Source organism: Capsicum annuum, chromosome 5 (assembly GCF_002878395.1).
Source record: "Capsicum annuum cultivar UCD-10X-F1 chromosome 5, UCD10Xv1.1, whole genome shotgun sequence".
NCBI classification, from domain to species: Eukaryota; Viridiplantae; Streptophyta; class Magnoliopsida; order Solanales; family Solanaceae; genus Capsicum; species Capsicum annuum.
The window spans coordinates 217,532,248-217,550,590 of NC_061115.1; the positions used below are offsets into that span (position 1 = coordinate 217,532,248).

The 18,343-nt window shown below is 37.2% G+C and overlaps 1 protein-coding gene across 3 annotated transcripts; it reads left to right on the forward strand.

The window, feature by feature from the left end:
• Window positions 1-8,011: 8,011 nt before the first annotated feature.
• LOC107849630 (ankyrin repeat-containing protein ITN1) lies at window positions 8,012-10,786 on the forward strand. 3 transcript variants are annotated; one of them, XM_047412788.1, is made up of 4 exons: window positions 8,051-8,444; window positions 9,079-9,278; window positions 9,451-9,611; window positions 10,196-10,786. In XM_047412788.1, the coding sequence occupies exons 3-4, from the start codon at window positions 9,543-9,545 to the stop codon at window positions 10,766-10,768; spliced, it is 642 nt and encodes a 213-aa protein (XP_047268744.1). In that variant the 5' UTR covers window positions 8,051-8,444; window positions 9,079-9,278; window positions 9,451-9,542; the 3' UTR covers window positions 10,769-10,786. The 3 variants fall into 3 exon arrangements, with proteins under 3 accessions (XP_016549670.1, XP_047268744.1, XP_047268745.1); XM_047412789.1 differs by having other exon boundaries at window positions 10,196-10,719; XM_016694184.2 differs by having other exon boundaries at window positions 8,012-8,444; window positions 9,079-9,611; window positions 10,196-10,719.
• The last annotated feature ends 7,557 nt before the right edge of the window (window positions 10,787-18,343 follow it).

Genomic DNA, 18,343 nt, shown 5'->3' on the forward strand with positions numbered 1-18,343 from the left:
TTTGATAAGATGCCCTCATTGTGGACAGACGAGGACAAACAGCATAAGTATCGGAAGGCTTTATCTCAGGTCCACCTTCATTTATCCAATCAAATTCTACAATGATACGAGTACGATCATGATCATGGACACTTTTTGATTATTTTGAAGACCACCGAAAGAGTGCACAATTCTAAGGGTGAAGGAGGCCCAAAACCATCCCAAGCACACCCCATGGGCTGTTTTTGGAGCCCTTTTCATTAAAGGGTCTTTTAGTCCTTTGTCTTTTATTTTGTAATATAATATAAATTAAACATTGTAGGGTTTTAGTTGATATTTTTTATGAATATTGAAGAAACAACACTCCTCTTAGAGAGAGAGAGCCCACAATCGAAACTAGGGCATATCATAACAGTGGATTCCCTTGTGTGTTGTATTTTCCTTGATACGTTGATGCTTGGGTAGTGGACGCCTCTCTTGTGTCAATTGTAAGATTTAGGTGTTTGTTGTGTGAAGTTTTAAAAGTTCAAGAGTGAAATATACTCTTGGGTTGTTAAGACTTCATCAACACTTGTCTAACTATCTATCTTGTATCTTGTTTTAGTTTTGGCTTATTGTGTTGTTAATGTAACCCATTTGTTCTTGTTACTATTGTAATATTTTGGAGCTTCATCTTGTGTTGCTAAAATTGTTGTTGGTTGGCTGTTTTGGTGTATTAACACTTTGTATCCTCTTCTTTCTTGTTCTAGATAGTGAATCCAAGAGAGGTCCCCATTTGGTCCACAATTTGTTGTGATTTGTGGACTGTTTTGGGGTACGATTTTGTGTTCCCTTGTTTGTTCCATATCATACAGGATGTTTTGAATGAGACCACTTCCACTGCGTTGTGCTTGAAACTGGAATCTTTATGCATGATGAAAAGCCTAACAAGTAAGTTGCATCTCAAACAACGACTTTATTCCCATCGTATGTCTGAGGGTGCGTCTTTGTAAGATCACCTATCTGTCTTTAAAGAAATCATCTCTGATTTAGAAACTCTGGAGGTTAAGTATGATGAGGAAGATTTAGGGTTGATTTTGTTATGTTTGTTGCCTACGTCATACATGACCTCTAAGGATACGATTTTATACAGGTGTGATACCCTGACGATTGATGAAGTCTATGATACATTGTTCTCTAAGGAGAAGATAAAGCATCTTGTGAATGGGTCAGAGACTTAAGGGATGGTCTCATTGTTCGAGGAGGAAGGACTCACGAGAGAAATTCTGGGGGTGATGACAGGAATAGGTTGAAATCCAGAAATAGAAACAAAACCTATAATTACTGCAAGAAGAAGGTTCATATCAAATTCGAGTGTTGAAAGTTACAGAATAGAGAGAAAAGAGAAGCTCCAAAACCAAAGAAAAACCAACCAGAGAAGTCCGATAAAGCCAGTTTTGTGGAAGATGGTGGTAGTGATGGAGAACTCTTGGTAGTTTCTGATGGTAACTCCAAACCCTGTGAGGATTGGATTCTTGATTCAGCTTGCACATTTCATATGTGTCTTAATTGGGATTGGTTTACAACATATAAAACAGTCTCTAAAGGTGTTGTGTTAATGGGAAATAACATACCTTATAAGATAGATGGTATTGGAACAATCAAAATTAAGATATTTGATGGGGTTGTGAGGACACTTGGTGATGTGTGGTATGTCCCAGACCTAAAGAGAAATCTTATTTCCTTGAGTACCCTTGATTCGAACGGATATAAGTACACCGGTGAAGGTGTACTAAAGGTGCTCTTGTTGTGATGAAGGGACAAAGAAAGTCTGCAAATTTGTATGTCCTACAAGGCTCTACTGTTACAGGTGATGCAGCTATTTCTACCTTCTCTCTATCAGAAAGTGATGTTGCTAAACTTTGACATATGCGCTTGGGGCATATGAGTGAAAATGGGATGGCTGAACTAAGCAGGAGAGGACTTCTTGATGGGCAGAGTATTACCAAATTGGAGTTCTATGAGCACTGCATTTTCGGGAAGCAGAAGAGAGTCAGATTCACTAAAGGCATCCGCTCAACTAAGGGCACACTTGATTACATTCATTCTGATCTCTGGGGTCCTGCTAGAGTACTTTCTAGAGGAGGGGCTAATTATTTCTTGACTATTATTGATGACTATTCTAGAAAAGTTTGGGTGTTCTTTCTGAAGCAAAAGAATGATGTGTTGCCTACTTTCAAAGAGAGGAAGATTATGATTGAAAAGCAAATAGGGAAGCAGGTAAAATTCCTTGGGACTAATAATGGTTTAGAGTTTTGTTCTAATGAATTTAATGCTTTGTACAAGTCAGAAGGAATTTTGAGGCACTTGATAGTTCGTCATACTCTGCAGTAGAATGGTGTGGCCGAACGAATGAATAGGACTATAATGGAGAAGGTACGTTGAATGTTCTATAATGCTGGTTTACCCAAGTCTTTTTGGGATAAAGCTACTTCTACAGCTTGTCTTCTTATTAACAGATCTCCCTCAGTCGCGATCGATACAAAGACTCTACAAGAGTTATGGTCCGGTACTCCTGCTAGTTATTCTGATTTAAGGATATTTAGATGTCCTGCTTATGCTCATGTTGATAATGGAAAGTTGGAATCTAGGTCTATCAAATGCTTATTTATGGGTTATAATCCTAGTGTTAAAGATTATAAGCTTTGGTGTCAAGAAAGCAGAAATGTTATAATTAGTAGGTATGTTGTGTTTGATGAAACTGGCATGCTTCGGGCTCTTTTCGAATCTAGTGTTTCGCCTCCAGATGAGCTTAGTGACATGAATCAGCAAAAGTCAAGAACCCATGTTGAATTACAGATTAGAGCAGAGTCTACACCAGTGCCTACTTCTCAGTCTAGCCTGGAGATACAAAGTGATACTATTTCTTCTTCACCACCAGTGGCACCACAATATTCTACTGCTAAAGACAGACCTAGAAGAGATATTAGACCTCCTCAGAAGTATGATAAAGCTGATTTAGTTGCTTATGTATTGAGTGTAGAAGAAGGTATTGATTTTTGTGATGCAGTTAGTTGTGATGATTCCGACCGATAGATGATCGCTGTGCAAGAGGAGATGGAATCACTTCATAAGAATGGCACATGGGATCTGGTGAGATTGCCTAAAGATAAGAAAGTTGTCCGTTGCAAGTGGGTTTTCAAAAAGAAATAAGGAACATCGGGAGCTGAAGATGCTAGGTACAAAGAAAGAATAGTTGCTAAAGGTTACATTCAGGTTCCAGGTATTGACTTCACAGATGTGTTTTCTCAAGTTGTAAAGCATAGTTCGATTCGAGCATTGCTTGGTATTATGGCCATGCATAATCTTGAGCTTGAGTAGTTAGATGTCAAAACTGCATTCTTAGATGGAGAACTTGAGGAGAACATCTATATGCAACAACCAGAGGGTTTTGTAGTCTCAGGAAAGGAGGACTATGTATGCTTGCTGAAGAAGTCTCTTTATGGCTTAAAGCAGTCGCCCAGATAATCGTATAAGAGGTTTGACTCTTTTATGACCTTTTATATGTTTTAGAGTAAAAGCTATGATAGTTGTGTCTACTTCAAGGAGGTGAGTGATGGTTCATCTGTGTATCTTCTCTTGTATGTTGATGATATGTTTATTGCAGCAAAGGATATGAGAGAGATAATAAAAGTCAAATCCCAGCTCAGTAAGGAGTTTGATATGAAGGATCTAGGAGTAGCAAAGAAGATTCTTGGCATGGAGATTCTGAGGGATAGAAAGAATTGTAAGTTATACTTGAGTCAGAAAAGATATATTAAAAAAGTGTTTCACAGGTTCAATATGCAAAATGCCAAGCCTGTTACCATTGGCAGCTCACTTCAAACTCTCGGTCAGTTTATCTACAAAGACAGATGATGAGCATGACTATATGTCTCGAGTTCCATACTCTAGCGTCATCGGATATCTTATGTATGCGATGGTTTGTTCCCGACCAGATTTATCTTATGTCATCAGTGCAGTTAGTAGATACATGGCAAATCCTAGCAAAGAAAATTGGAAAGCAGTTTAGTGGATTTTCAGATACTTGCGTGGATCTGCTGATGTTTGTTTGTAGTTTGGGCGAAAAAGAGATAGAGTAATCGGGTATGTTGATTCTAATTTTGCAGGAGATCATGATAAAGGGAGGTCCCTTACAGGCTATGTTTTCACCATTGGTGGTTGTGCTATAAGTTGGAAAGCTACCTTATAGACTATGGTTGCTTTTTCAACTACTGAGGCAGAGTATATGGCTATTACAAAGGCTTTTAAGGAAGCTATTTGGTTGAAAGGTCTGTTCGGTGAACTTCGCAAAGACTTACAGATTACTACTATTTTTTGCGGCAGTCAGAGTACTATCTTTTTCACGAAAGATCAGATGTTTCACGAGAGGACAAAGCATATCGTGTTCGGCATCGTTTTGTGCGTGAAATTATTGCTTGTGGTTATATTATGGTGAGAAAGATTAGTACTCATGATAATCCTGCTGGTATGATGACCAAGATACTACCAAGTGCCAAGTTTGAGCATTGCTTGGACTTGGTTAGTGTTAGCTGTTAAGATGTGCCCTTCAGGGCTTTTGTGGAAGAGGTGGAGAGTTTGCTTTGAAATGGATTTGAGTTCTGAATTAAAATTCATGTCAATGTGGAGATTGTTAGAGTTGTGATCCGAATTTTTTTGATCCGGCTCAGAAAGTTTCACGGTGAGACCCATGTTTATGATTTTCAATGGGGTCTGTGGTGGTAGCGTAGGGATAGGGCCGACAGGCCCCTGGACCTTTGGGCCTAGGACTTATTTGTATGCACATATTATATAAGTGCATTTAGTGGGTTGCTTTGTGTATCCAGAAAATACTCATTCTCCACATTGTACTCCTCTCCTTTCATTATAGTGAAACATCCTCTGCCTCTGCTCGTGGTTTTTTCCCGCAAGGGTTTCCACGTAATCTGTTGTTCTTGTTATCTTTCTTCTTGTGGTTTGCTTTATTTTTGGCCGATTCCTAACAGTAATACTGGTAAGTTCAGACCGAAATGCATTTTGAACAAATCTATCAAAGACTGGGGACGAGGAAGAACACGAGTGAGTGAGAGATATGAATGTTACTGCTAAGTGTTCTTGGATGGTTTGCTATCTCAATTCAATGAAGCAGCAACAATAGTGCAGAGGCCCTTCCAGCTAAGTCTGGGGTGAAATGGTGTTATCACACGGATACACCAATTTCACCCTTGCTATTGAATCCATGGTGATTTCAAATATGATTGCTAGACAAGTCTCGAGCAACCTGAAACTGAAACAGATTTATCGACAATATGCTAAAAATAAAGAATGAGGCAAACTTTGATGTAACACATTGCTGCAAAGAGTGCAACCAAGTAACCGATAGCTTGGCAAAACTATCCTATTCTACTAACCATAATCAAGTCATACAATCTTATTTTGATTTGCATTGAACTTCTTAAGGTTCCTTTCAACTTGATAACTGACAATTGCCTTGTATTAGATCCAAGTTTGACAAGCTGGTAAAGTTGCTGCCATGTGACCAGGAGGTCACGGGTTCAAGCCTTGGAAACAGCCTCTGGCAGAAATGCAAGGCGAGGCTGTGTACAATACACCTTGTGGGGGGCCCTTCCCCGGACACCGCGCATAGTGGGAGCTTTAGTGCACCGGGCTACCCTTTTTTTTTGTTGGCTCTTGGCAGTCTCTTCTGGCCTTTTTTGGTGGTGAGTTTCCAGAGTCAATACAAGCAGCTACGCACAAACAAGGCCGGCGATGCAACTATCTAGAGTTACATCACAAAAACTACCGATGACAGACTGAAAAAATCTAGCTCGAAATTATTGGAACAATGCTTAACATCCGAAAAATTAATCAAGTTCTTTTTTGGACCTCTTAATTCTAGTGTTTAAGTGTATAGATGTTTTATTCATTCAGGTTTAGTTAACTTACAAGAATCATATCAAACTTGTAAAACATAGAATAATAACTTCCTATAATATAGTAAATAGAATTAATAAGGTATACTTGAATCATATTGAGTTTTTTCTTTTTTTACTTTTTTGATGAAGAATCATAGTAAGTTATATATACGCTTGTGAATTATATTGTTATAGCATGTTAGTTATAAGTATATATTCAAAGTTACCAATCAATGCTTTTGATTTTCTTCTTTTGCTTTTGCTTTTGCTTTTGCTTTTCTTCTTTTCCTTTTCTAAGCTTTCTTTTGGGAAAAGGAATAATGGACTGAGCGAAGACTTCATTAGGATATTTATATATTGACAAAGACTTTTAATGGACCAGTATGATATTTTAAGATTAATTCAATATTGCAGATTTTAAAAATTTAGATGTTTGAGGGCTATACAAAAAATACTGTAAGCTGCAACCCTTCTAATATTACTACAATAACAACAACATACCGGATGTAATCCCACAAGTGGGGTATGGGAAGAGTAGAGTGTAGCCAGATCTTATCTTACCACGTAAAGATAGAGAGACTGTTTTGATAGAGCCTTGGAGTAAAAAAGAATCATTGGTCAAAATCCATGCAATTTGATGCTCGAGAAGCAAAACATGATAAGTAAAAGTGAAAGGAGGGAATATATTATTCTAAAAGAATAACTCAGCAAAGACTTAGACAAGTCTTAATTTCTATATAATATTTCACTCTGAGAAATCAAAAACTCACAAGATCATAATTTGGGCGACTTTTGATAATCTCCTGAAAATCAAAAAGAATAATGGACTCAATCCTGTACAAAGCTGCGATGGAAGGCAATACAGGAGATAGTGATTTTTTACTTGCTGAATATCTAACTAGGGATGAAGAAAATGGGTATCAGGTCACTCCAAAGGGTAACACAGTCCTCCACATCGCAGCTCTCTATGGCCAATCAGGTTTTGTGAGACAAGTTATCGACATTACTCCTTCGTTGTTGTGCTGTCAGAACAAGAAAAATGAAACTGCACTTCACTTAGCAGCTAATAAAGGGAACAAAGACATGGTGGAGGTACTGCTGCGTAGCATAGACGTAGCTGGACAAGCCGTGGGGATCAATAAGGAGACACTCATGAGGATGACAGATGACGGTGGTGTTGGGTTCATAGTAGATGAAAGAAGTGGGAATGGAAAAATGAAGAGTAAAAGAGTGGAGGGAAGGAGACACTAAAATGGAAAGTGTACTCCCAAATTGGCAAGTTTACTCTTTCTCCCACATTGGTGGAAGAAGAGAACTTGAGGATGTTTATATTGAGAAACACTTACTCCACATGGCAAGTGAGGCAAGAAATAATAGATGCCTTGCGTTGTCGTTGTCGCTTGCTCGGCTTTGGATTTGGATTTGGCGATCGATGAGATCTATCTTTTTGGACAAATTTTATTTGACAGAAATAAAATAAATAAATTCAATCCGAAAAGTGTTTTGAAACTCCATTTAAATATACATGCATGCAGTAATAACAGATGCAATGTTCGAAGTGAACTGGTGCCACTGTTTCAACGAATCGTTGCACTGTTTTGCGAACCGATGCACTGCTTCTGTGTTTCTGTTTCTGAACTGGTGCAGATTTTCAAAACAATGTTTCCTGAACTAATACGTTGGTTCAAACAGATGCAATTTTTCAATGAAGTGATGCACTGTTTCGAACTGAACTGGTGCACTGTTTCAGAAAAATACTGCACTGTTTTAGGTAAACTGACATGCATTTTCAGAAGCATCACACCATTTAAGTGAACCAATGCCATCTTTTCAAAGAGGCATCTGCTGGCTATAAAAACCTGTTTACTTCCACAAGTTTTGAACATAAAATTTTCAGAATAAAAACTCTCTTCTTTCCTTTACAAATATTCTGTGTGATCAATCAAAGTGTTCTGGGCGTTCGAAGAATCCGCGTTTTTGAGGTACCGCTATAGTCGGATTGAAGGCCATTTTATCCTGGGAGGGAGATTTCATAACCTCGGGTACAGTGAGGGGAATTATTCCTTAAGGAAAGTCCGTGAATTCGGACAACTTGGTCTTATTCATTTCTGTTTCATCTATTTTTCTAAAAAATAAAAATACACCTCTTGGAAAGGTCATTTTGATCTTGTGTTGAGGGTATTTGGGATACTTCATTGTGTTCTTGTTTTATAAACTTGAACTAGTTGAAGTTGTTGTTGTAATTTACAGATTCTGCATACCCGATTATATTGTGGAAGATAACAGGTGGTGATACAGCCCTGCACAAGGCCATGAGGACTGGATGTGTAGAAACTGTCAGACTCTTGGTGGCACAAGATCCTGATTTCGAGTTTCCAGCAAACAATGCTGGGGAGACACCACTCTATCTGGCCGCGGAGTCTGGTCTTGTTAACTGTTTTTCAGAAATCTTAGAACACTGCAACAGACCAACATACAGTGGTCCATATGGTCGAACGGCTTTGGATGCGGCAATAATCCAGAAACATATGGGTAATCATTTTTTGTTTTAAAGTTGAGTTATGGTAGGTAGGCTTCCTACATTACATCTGCAGGATGTTTCACGCACAGGACTGTTTTCTTCCATTATGATCATCTTTTTCTTCCATTATGTCCTATTTTTTGCTAAGTCTACATAAATTCCAAGAGTTTATAGCTCTTTTGAGACAATTTCGCTTATGCGATAAGAAATGTGCCTTAAAAGATGCAATGAAATTTCCAGGATACATGCTATCCGAAGTTCCAGACATAGATAAAGACCGTCATCTGTAGGACTTAAACTTGAAAGATTCAACCTTCGAAATTCTTAAAGCTGTACTTATTGTACTTTAGAAATTATGGATTCAAAATATTATATTAGTTTCCAGTTAGCGACTTTTCTCTCTTCCTCTCCCTCTCTATCTGACACACACACACAAAACGGAAGCTCGGTGCATTAAAGCTTCTGCTATGCGCAGGGTCTGGGGAAGCCTTACCTTGCAGTTCTGCTAGCTGTTTCCAAGACTTGAATACGTGCTGATCATATGACAACAACTTTACCAGTTTCCAACTGTTAATGATTATATTATCTCTGTATAAATGATACAGTGTTTGGTTTTTGGTAGTAATATTCGACATATGTATCCAGATTGTGCGACATCACTGTGGGAATGGAACAAATCATTATGCGAGGAAACTGACAAATGGGGTTGGAATCCACTGCATTATGCTGTTAAACAAGGATTGAGAGTAGCAGTTCGTAAAATGCTGGGGTGGAAGACATCGTTAGCCTACACTCACGCAGGCAATGGAAATGACTGGGCAACATCTATTCATATTGCAGCCAATGTAGGTCATGTAAACATGATACGTGAGCTATTATTTCACTGTCCAGATAGCTTGGAAATGCTTAACAGCAATGGCCAAAATACTCTTCGTGTTGCCATATCGAATTTTAAAACAAGAGTAGTCAGATTCTTATTGAATTCTAAAGAATCTCATAACCTTATTGACTAGCCAGATAATGATGGCAACACTCCTCTCCATTTGCTTGCTGCCACTTACCGGATAAGTGTGTCTGTCAAATTAAGAAGACATGTGAGTACAAAGAAGATGTTATTTAACAAAGAAAACCAGACTTCACTTGACATATCAGTGTCTAGCACAGAGAGAACACAGCTGGTACGTACCTATATGTTACTTTGCTAGTGTTTGGCCATAGATTTTTAAAATTTATCTTCAAATATCATTGTTTGGACATGAAATTTGGCATGTTCAAAGATCACAACTTCAAAAACTCAAATTTTCAAGTTTCAACTTCAAAATCTATGGTCAATTCAGCTACAATCTATTGGTAATTCTGCGACTAAATGTAATTATTCTCACCCATATGCAACTAAATACATAAATATTGGTGTATATATAGAATGTTGGTTATGAATCTTCAAATTTATTTAATACTACGTATTACGTTTGAAGGGAGCTTTGGAGTAACTGGTAAAGTTGCTGCCATGTGACTAGGAGGTCAGAGGTTCAAGCCTTGGAAATAGCCTCTGGCAGAAATGCAAGGTAAGGCTACGTACGATACATCCTTGTGGTGGGGCCCTTCTCCGGACACCGTGCATAGCGGTAGCTTTAGAGCACCGGGCTGGCCTTTTTACTACGTATTACGTTTGATACTCGTATTCAATAAAAGTAGAGGATGTATAGCTACTGATGTTACATGTTCTTTTACTATATATAAACTCACCACATGATAAAAATAGGTGAAATGGTCATTCAAGTGGAATCTCGGCCATTGTCGATTAGGACGGCGTGATTTTGAGATAAAATGGAAGAAAATACAGAAGCCAGAAGACGAAACAGAGTCGAGGGAGAACACAGCTAAGAAAGATATTATGGAGGCAACTCGAATACATCTAGTAGTTGCCACTCTACTAGTTACTGTTACCTTTGCAGCAGGTTACACCTTACCGGGAGGTTTTGAAAGCGATCTCAATAGCTCTACTAAAGGGATGGCCATTCTAATAAGGGAAACAGCGTTCCGTGCATTTGTTGTCTCAGATGACATTGCCTTTACATGCTCTGCTTGTGCTGTATTTTGCTACTTCTTCATTGTGGTAAATACAGCAGGTGTGAAAAAATTAGTAATTATAACTGCGCTATCATATAGCAATTTTTTTGCAGCTTGTGGCGATGTTAGAAGTTGTAATTGCATTTGTAACTGGTATGTATGCTACTTTAGCACATTCAGTTGGTCTATCTGTTACTGTCTGTGTCATCGGTTGCATATTTTTCCCTATGTTCTTTCTTCTATTAAATATTACGCCTATGGTTAAGCGATACTAGATTCCATCTCACATATGATTATTGAATATATTTTTGTGAACGTTATTTGATATAAATATATGGCATCTGATATTCTTTTGTCACTGTTATTATCAACTAGTGAATCATGAGAAAACACAAGGTAGCACCAGTGACGACCTCTTATATGATAACATTTAGCCAATGATAACCTCTGCATAACAAGACTGCAAGCCAAACTACTAGATAGCCCTAATAAAGGGATGTCGATTCTATTATAAGGAGAACTGTGTTTTGTGCACTTGTTGTTGCGAATGTGATCTCCTTTAAATGCTCACTTGTTTCTGTATGTACCTACTTCGGCATGACTGCAACTATAATAGTTGAAAGTTATATATGCAAATTCTTTATGCGATCACAAGTATTTTGCAGGAGTTGTAATTGCATTTGTAACTGGTAAGTATGCTACTTTAGCACATTCAGTTGGTATTGCTGCTACTATTTACATTACCTTATATATACAACATAATTTTTTACCAAGAGGGTTCGGGTTAACACCCTCCTGACTCCCTAGAACCGCCCCTGGTGACGATGGATGGGAATGCCCAACCGTTGTTGGGTTCAAGGTGTGTGTGTGAATGGAAAATTGAGGGAAATTGAGTCCACACTATAATAGAAAGTGTACTCAAATAGAAAAGCTTGTTAAATTCTCCCACATTGGTGGGGGAAAGAAGTTTTTATGTGTTTATATTGAGAAACACATCTCCACTTGGATAGTGAGGCAAGAACAAGGTTGTGTCTCACGCTATCGGTCAGCTCGACTTTGGAGTTGGGTTTGTCAAATGATTGAATGATGAGATCTTACCTTGCGTTGTCGTTGCTCGCTCGGCTTGGCTTTAGATTTGTCAAATAATTGATGAGATCTAATTTTAGACAAATTTTATTTGAAACTTGAAGAACAAGTGAGATTTAAACTAACTCTCCATGTGCGGGCGCATTTCGGACGCCATGCAAATGCATACACATTGCACCTCAAAGGGATGCGACCCTTCGAGGTAAAAGGCACACTGGTTCATGCAATCGCGTGACCTGCACGCTTACCTAGGCAACCTGCGAGCGCAGATACAATGCAGGTGGCCAGTGGAATTTGGACAGTGTCACATGCGGCCGTAGATTGGGCACACAGTTCCAATACAGATTGGGCGCAGGTGACGTGACTGTACTGAATAGGTGCCTTTTTGCTGAACCAATGCTTCCTTTCCGAAAGGACACCTTAAGGCTATAAATACCTGACATATTCCTCAGGTATAGATATGATTTTTGACAGCAAAAACACTCTTTATATATTCGAAAAACTCAGTGTGATCATTAGCTGTTGAGTGAGCTCGACAAATCTAATAATTTGAGGTACCACTATTGTTGGATTGAAAGTCATTTTATCCTGGGAGGAAAATTCCATAACCTCAGGTACTTGAGGGGAATTATTTCCTTAAGGACACTCCTTGAATTCGGGGGACTTGGCTTTAACTTTCTGTTTCATCTTATTTCTGAAATAATAACACACTTCGTGGATAGATCACTTTTGATCTTGTGTTGAAGGTGTTAATACTTCAAAGTTGTTTTTGACAAAGCTTTGGTCTTGAACTTGGTTGAAGTGTATTGTACATAATAATACAGATTTCTGTTGTACCCAAAAACATTGAAAAATAACAATCTTAAGGAAATAAGTTTTAAACTTTACAGAATCTGTAAATTTTTATTCTTTTGGTTTCTGGAGATTAAAGCTATAAGTTTTCTACTCCGTTTGAACTTAACTAGTGGTTTGAAGAAATAAAATCTTCATCTCAAGTTAAAGATCACTCGGTTGATGATTGAAAGTCATAAAAACTTCATTGTTAAACTAGAAACAAGAGGTGTTTAAAGTTGCTACAACTTTATAAGTAGTATTTTGATATACTAAATTTACTGTCTTATTGTGACAGGAAAATGACTAACGATAGTCAAGTGCATAATACTGCAACGACTGTGGCAGCAACTAGTATTGCCATAACAAGTCGTAATAATACTCCGCAAGCTTAGCACCAGTGGAGAAACCCGAAAAATTCGCGGATATTGAATTCAAAAGGTGGAAGCAGAAAATATTTTTCTACCTCACAACTCTTTGTCTTCAAAGGTTCACAATTGAGAAAGCTCCAGAGGTGCCCGAGGCAGAGGCGAAGCCAGGATTTTCATTGAGGAGTTCAGAAGTAAACATATGGACTAGTCGAAGGGGTTCAACATCTACTATATATAAATAAAAATATTTTTAACCGTGTAAAAATAGTATAATTTTCAGTTGAAGGGGTTCGGATAAACCCCCTGATTACAAGATAGATCCGCCACTGGCTCGAGGGAACCTTTGACTAAGAGCGATTTGTTGTTGTGGAGGCTTGGAAACACTCAGATTTCCTTTGCAGGAACTACATTTTAAGTGGTCTCCAAGATGACCTTTACAATGTGTATAGTGTAACAAAGACAACAAAAGAGTTGTGGGGAGCGCTAGAACGAAAGTACAAGACAGAGGATGCTGGAACTAAAAAGTTCTTCGTTGCAAGATTCCTGGAATATAAAATGATAGACAACAAGTCTGTTGTTTCCTAAGTGCAGGAACTGCAAGTGATCATCTATGATCTCCTTGCGGAAGGTATCATTTTGACAAACACCTTTGTTGAATAGTTTAAAAATATTCTTAGTATTCACATAAACTTTATTGTGGGTTTGATCGTGAATGAAGCGTTTCAAGTAGCAGCAATAATAGAGAATCTAACACATATGTGGAAGGACTTTAAGAACTATTTGAAACACAAATATAAGGAGATGTCAGTCGAAGATCTAATAGTATGATTGCGCATTGAAGAAGACAATAAGGCTGCGAAAAGAAAGTCAAGAGGAAATTCCGCAATGAATGGAGAAAACATTGTAGAAGATGACCACAAAAACTCTAAAAAGAGAAAGAAAAATGGAAATAAAAGAAATTAACCCAAGAAAAAATTCAAAGAAAAGTGCTTCAACTGTGGCAAGATTGGCCACAAATCAATAGATTGTCGGGCCCTTAAGAAAGGCAAGTAGAAGGACCAAACAAATATGGTTGAGTCCAAGAAAGAAAGGGATGATCTGTGTTTCATGTTATCTGAATGCAACTTGGTGGAAAATTCTCGCGAATGGTGGATAGATTCTGGTGTCACCCGTCATGTTTGTGCTAACAATGAGTTATTTTCGACATTCGATTTGTCTCAAGGAGGAGAAAATATCTACATGGAAAACTCCACTACTGCAAAAGTAGAATGAACTGGAAAAATGTGCTTGAAAATGACTTCAGGCAAAGTGTTGACACTCAACAATGTCCTATATGTACCTGAGTTAAGAAAGAACTTGATTTCTATATCACTTCTAGATAGAAATGGATTCAAATGTGTAACTGTTTCCGAAAAAGGTGTAATTTGTAAATGAGAAGTTTATGTAGGAAAAGGCTATCTCACTGAGGGCCTATATAAGATGGATGTAATGACTATTGAAATCAATAAAAGTTCTGCTTCTTCTTACTTGCTTGAGCCTAAAGAATTTTGGTATAAACATTTAGGACATGTCAATTATAAAACTTTCCGAAAACTGATTAACTTAGAAGTTTTGCCAAACTTTGAGTGTAATAAATCAAAGTGCCAAACGTGTGTGGAATCAAAGTATGCTAAGCATCCTTATAAGTCCGTTGAAAGGAATTCCAATCCCTTATACTTAATACACATTGACATTTGTGATATGAAGTCAACACCATCACGTGGTGGGAAAAAGTATTTCATAACTTTTATTGATGATTGCACTAGATATTCTTATGTCTACTTGCTAAATAGTAAGGATAAAGCAATGGATGTATTTAGGCAATACAAAATTGAATTTGAAAATCAGTTTGAGAAAAACATCAAAACTATAAAAAGTGATAGGGGCAGAGAATATGAATCTACCTGTGCCAAAATATGTGTAGAGAAATGAAATGTCCATCAAAATACGGTCCCATACTCACTTCAATCTAATGGAATTGCGGAAAGGAAAAATTGAGCTTTGAAGCAAATGATGAATGCCTTACTTATAAGTTCAGGTTTACTGCAAAGCTTATGGGGGGAGGCTATCCTTACAGCGATTCAAATACTCAATAGAGTTCACCATAGTAAGATACAATCAATTCCTTATGAAATATGGAAAGGAAGGAAACCCAACTTGAAATATTTTAAAGTATGGGGGTGTCTAGCGAGGGTCCAAGTACCTATGCCAAAAAGAGTGAAGATAGGACCTAAGACAATGGATTGCGTGTTCATAGGATATGCTAAAATTAGTAAAGCATGTCGGTTTTTAGTTCATAAATTCGAACATCCGGATATCAATAAAAATACGATAATTGAATCAGATAATGCTGAATTCTTTGAAAATATTTATTTGTATAAAACTAGACATGAACAGTTTAGTGGGGGGTCTAAACGACCTTGAGATGAACCAAGTGAGAATGTACATAATGATAAAAATACAAGACCTAGTACACATAAAAGAACGTCAACTTCATTTGGATCAGATTTTGTAATATTTCTCTTAGAAAATGAGCCTCAAACTTTTAAAGAATCGATGTTGTCGTCAGACTCATTCTTTTGGAAAGAGACAGTCAATAGTGAGATTGATTCAATACAATATATATCCTTAATACATGTGCTTTGACAAACATTACTCTTAGCATATTAAACATTCAACCACTATCCATCCACACACTCCTTAATTCACTTTGTACAAGCTCTATATGATTGTGTGTCTTTTTTACACTTACTCACATGTGTAGAAATCAACACTACATTTATTTATTCATTTTTAACTATATCCAAGTGACGGTCTATGGCAATGTACATCGATCAACGTGGTCTACGCATACTCTCGATATCAATCAATGCACATCTAAAGGTGTAAGTCTACGGTATACTAGTCAAATCGATGGACCTTCAAAGCATAAGTATATTTTTTACATGATTTTGACATGGGTCAACAACGATGGGAGTCTATAAGTGTCACCAACAGTTTAAGATTATCTATTTAAATCATTTTTAATTTAATTATTTTCTTCCATCAGCCCTAAAACTGATTATCTATATAAATTAATTTTAATTTAATTATTTTCTTCCACCAGCCAAGTGACGATCTATATATGAGTACATAGATCACCATATTCTATGCATAATCAAAAAATCAATCGATGCACAACTGAAGGTGTAAGTCTACAGTAGACTAGATAAATCGATGGCTGACATAGGTCATGATTTATGACGGTCTATTAAGTGTCACCACCAGTTCAAAAAAAATTACTGCTACAACGGTAATAAATGGATACTTTTATAATCCCTCAGTGTCAACACTTCATTTTTACTTCATATATAAGGTCGGTCATCCCTCATTATTTTATTTCATTCACTTTGTTTTGTTTTTAAAAATTCTATAATGTCTTAAGCCTCTCAAACATCCAATTCTAAAAATACTGTAGTTTGTCATTGTGGGAATGCAGTTGTTCTGAGGACGTCACGCACGGACTCAAATTCAGATCGCAAATTTTATAATTGTGCAATTGCGAAGGTGAGCTCTGTATGTCTTTTTTATGAATTTAAGTTAGTCGTTATGTAATTATTATTTTTTTAGGATAATGGTGAATGCTCGTTTTTTAAATGGCTTGATGAGCTATCACCTCCAATCAGTCCATCAATGTTGAGTTCGGGACCCGAGACATTGAATTTTCAAGGCTTGGGAAAATTTAATCTACTACAAAGGCTCCAACAATGCAAAGAAAATAAAGATTTTCTTATGACTTTGTTCACAGAAATCGAAGAACAGAGATATCACTTTAAAGTGTTGCTACATGACACCAAAATAGAGAGGGATCAACTAAAATAAAAATTGATTTTCGTCGAAGAAAGGGAGAATGGCCTAAAAATGATGTTATGTGCTATAATGCTAGTATTCGTTCTTTGGAAAGGTGTAACATGGACGTAGTAATATTGAATAAATAATAATACTTCTATTTTTCTATAATGTTAATATTATTTTTTGATAGAATCATGGTCGATCAAAAAACACGGCAGCTTAAAACCGACCAGCATGGTAATATAGACTACGCATGCAGTATACGAAAGATTAAATATGCATTCTATGAGATTAACCATATGTTGTACCAACTATGACAACTCCCTGCATATTCAAATGGTCATGCCACTAATCAGTTTGATAGAGACAGATTCAGTGCAGAATCATAACAACTACCATGAAATAAAAGAATGTTTCCAATAGTCTACCAACAGATCCTTAACTTTCATACTTGTCAAATAGAAAAAATATTTGTCCGGTCCTAACTGCTGATCATTCAACAACACATTAATAATATTAGCATTCAAATGTCTTTTTCCCTATCTTCCTCATTAACACAAATGTTACTGTTGATTTCACCTACGATATCCATGACCACATCTTTTTGGTCATCTTCAGCTCCTTTTTTCTCAGCAGTTGCAGCTGCTTCTTCATGCTCGCCTTCTTCTCCTTCTATTTTATCATTTGCAGCAACTGGTGCTTCTTCGGCTGGTGCTTCTTCACCTTCTTTTCTTTTTTTCTCAACATCTGCAACTGTTTCTTTTTCAGATTTTTCTTTTGCTTCTGCAGCTGCTTCTTTTGAACTTTCTTCTTGGCACATTTCTTCTTCCATTTCTTCTTCTTCACCCTTCTTTTCTTCTTCTTTTTTCTCTCCCGCCATAACAGAGGCCAACTCATCTATTTTGCTCCCTTTTTCTCCTTGTTCATTCCTCTCCAATGTCCACATGCACTGTATCATCATATTACAAAGTGTTACTAATATTTAAATCTAAAAATTCATTAACAACATCAATTATAGAATGAATTTACCTCGCTCGTGTTGTCGCTCATCTTGTTCCATTTTCTTCTGTCTTTTCTCTCTAATATAGGCAGCAATATCCAACACCATTTCTTCGAGCGAAGCAACACGCTTATGAAGATCCCCGAGGGATGAGGTGACCTCTACATCTTTGGAGGTGCTCGGAGTATCATCATTACCAATGCGTACTTCAACGGAGTTACCACCCAAATCTCCGTCATCATCACTATCCTCATTTGAAATAAGTACAATCACCCCTTCTAACTCTTTCTTTAATCCATCGAGGAAGTTATTCTTCACCTCGTCCGTATATGGCTCAAAGAAAATCATGTAATCCATCTTCATCTCATGAAGAGTAGGGATGATGTATAGGTGCAGGTTCTACAAAATATCGATTAACAATTACATAACATTCGTTACAACAGTAGCATTAGTATTGCATAGTAAAAAATAAGTTCATACCTCGGTAATTTTTCCTTTGTACTTGAATAGATCGCCTTCGATTATCTGGTCATTTTTTATAGTGTACCATCTGAGGATTGGGGGAAAGGGAAAGGTTTCATCCGTTGATTTTTCAGAAAATTTTCCAAGATAAGGAAAGGCCTCGTAGATCCAAACCTGTAAGCAGTACATCAGTGAAAAAAGAACTCAGAGTCTATGACAG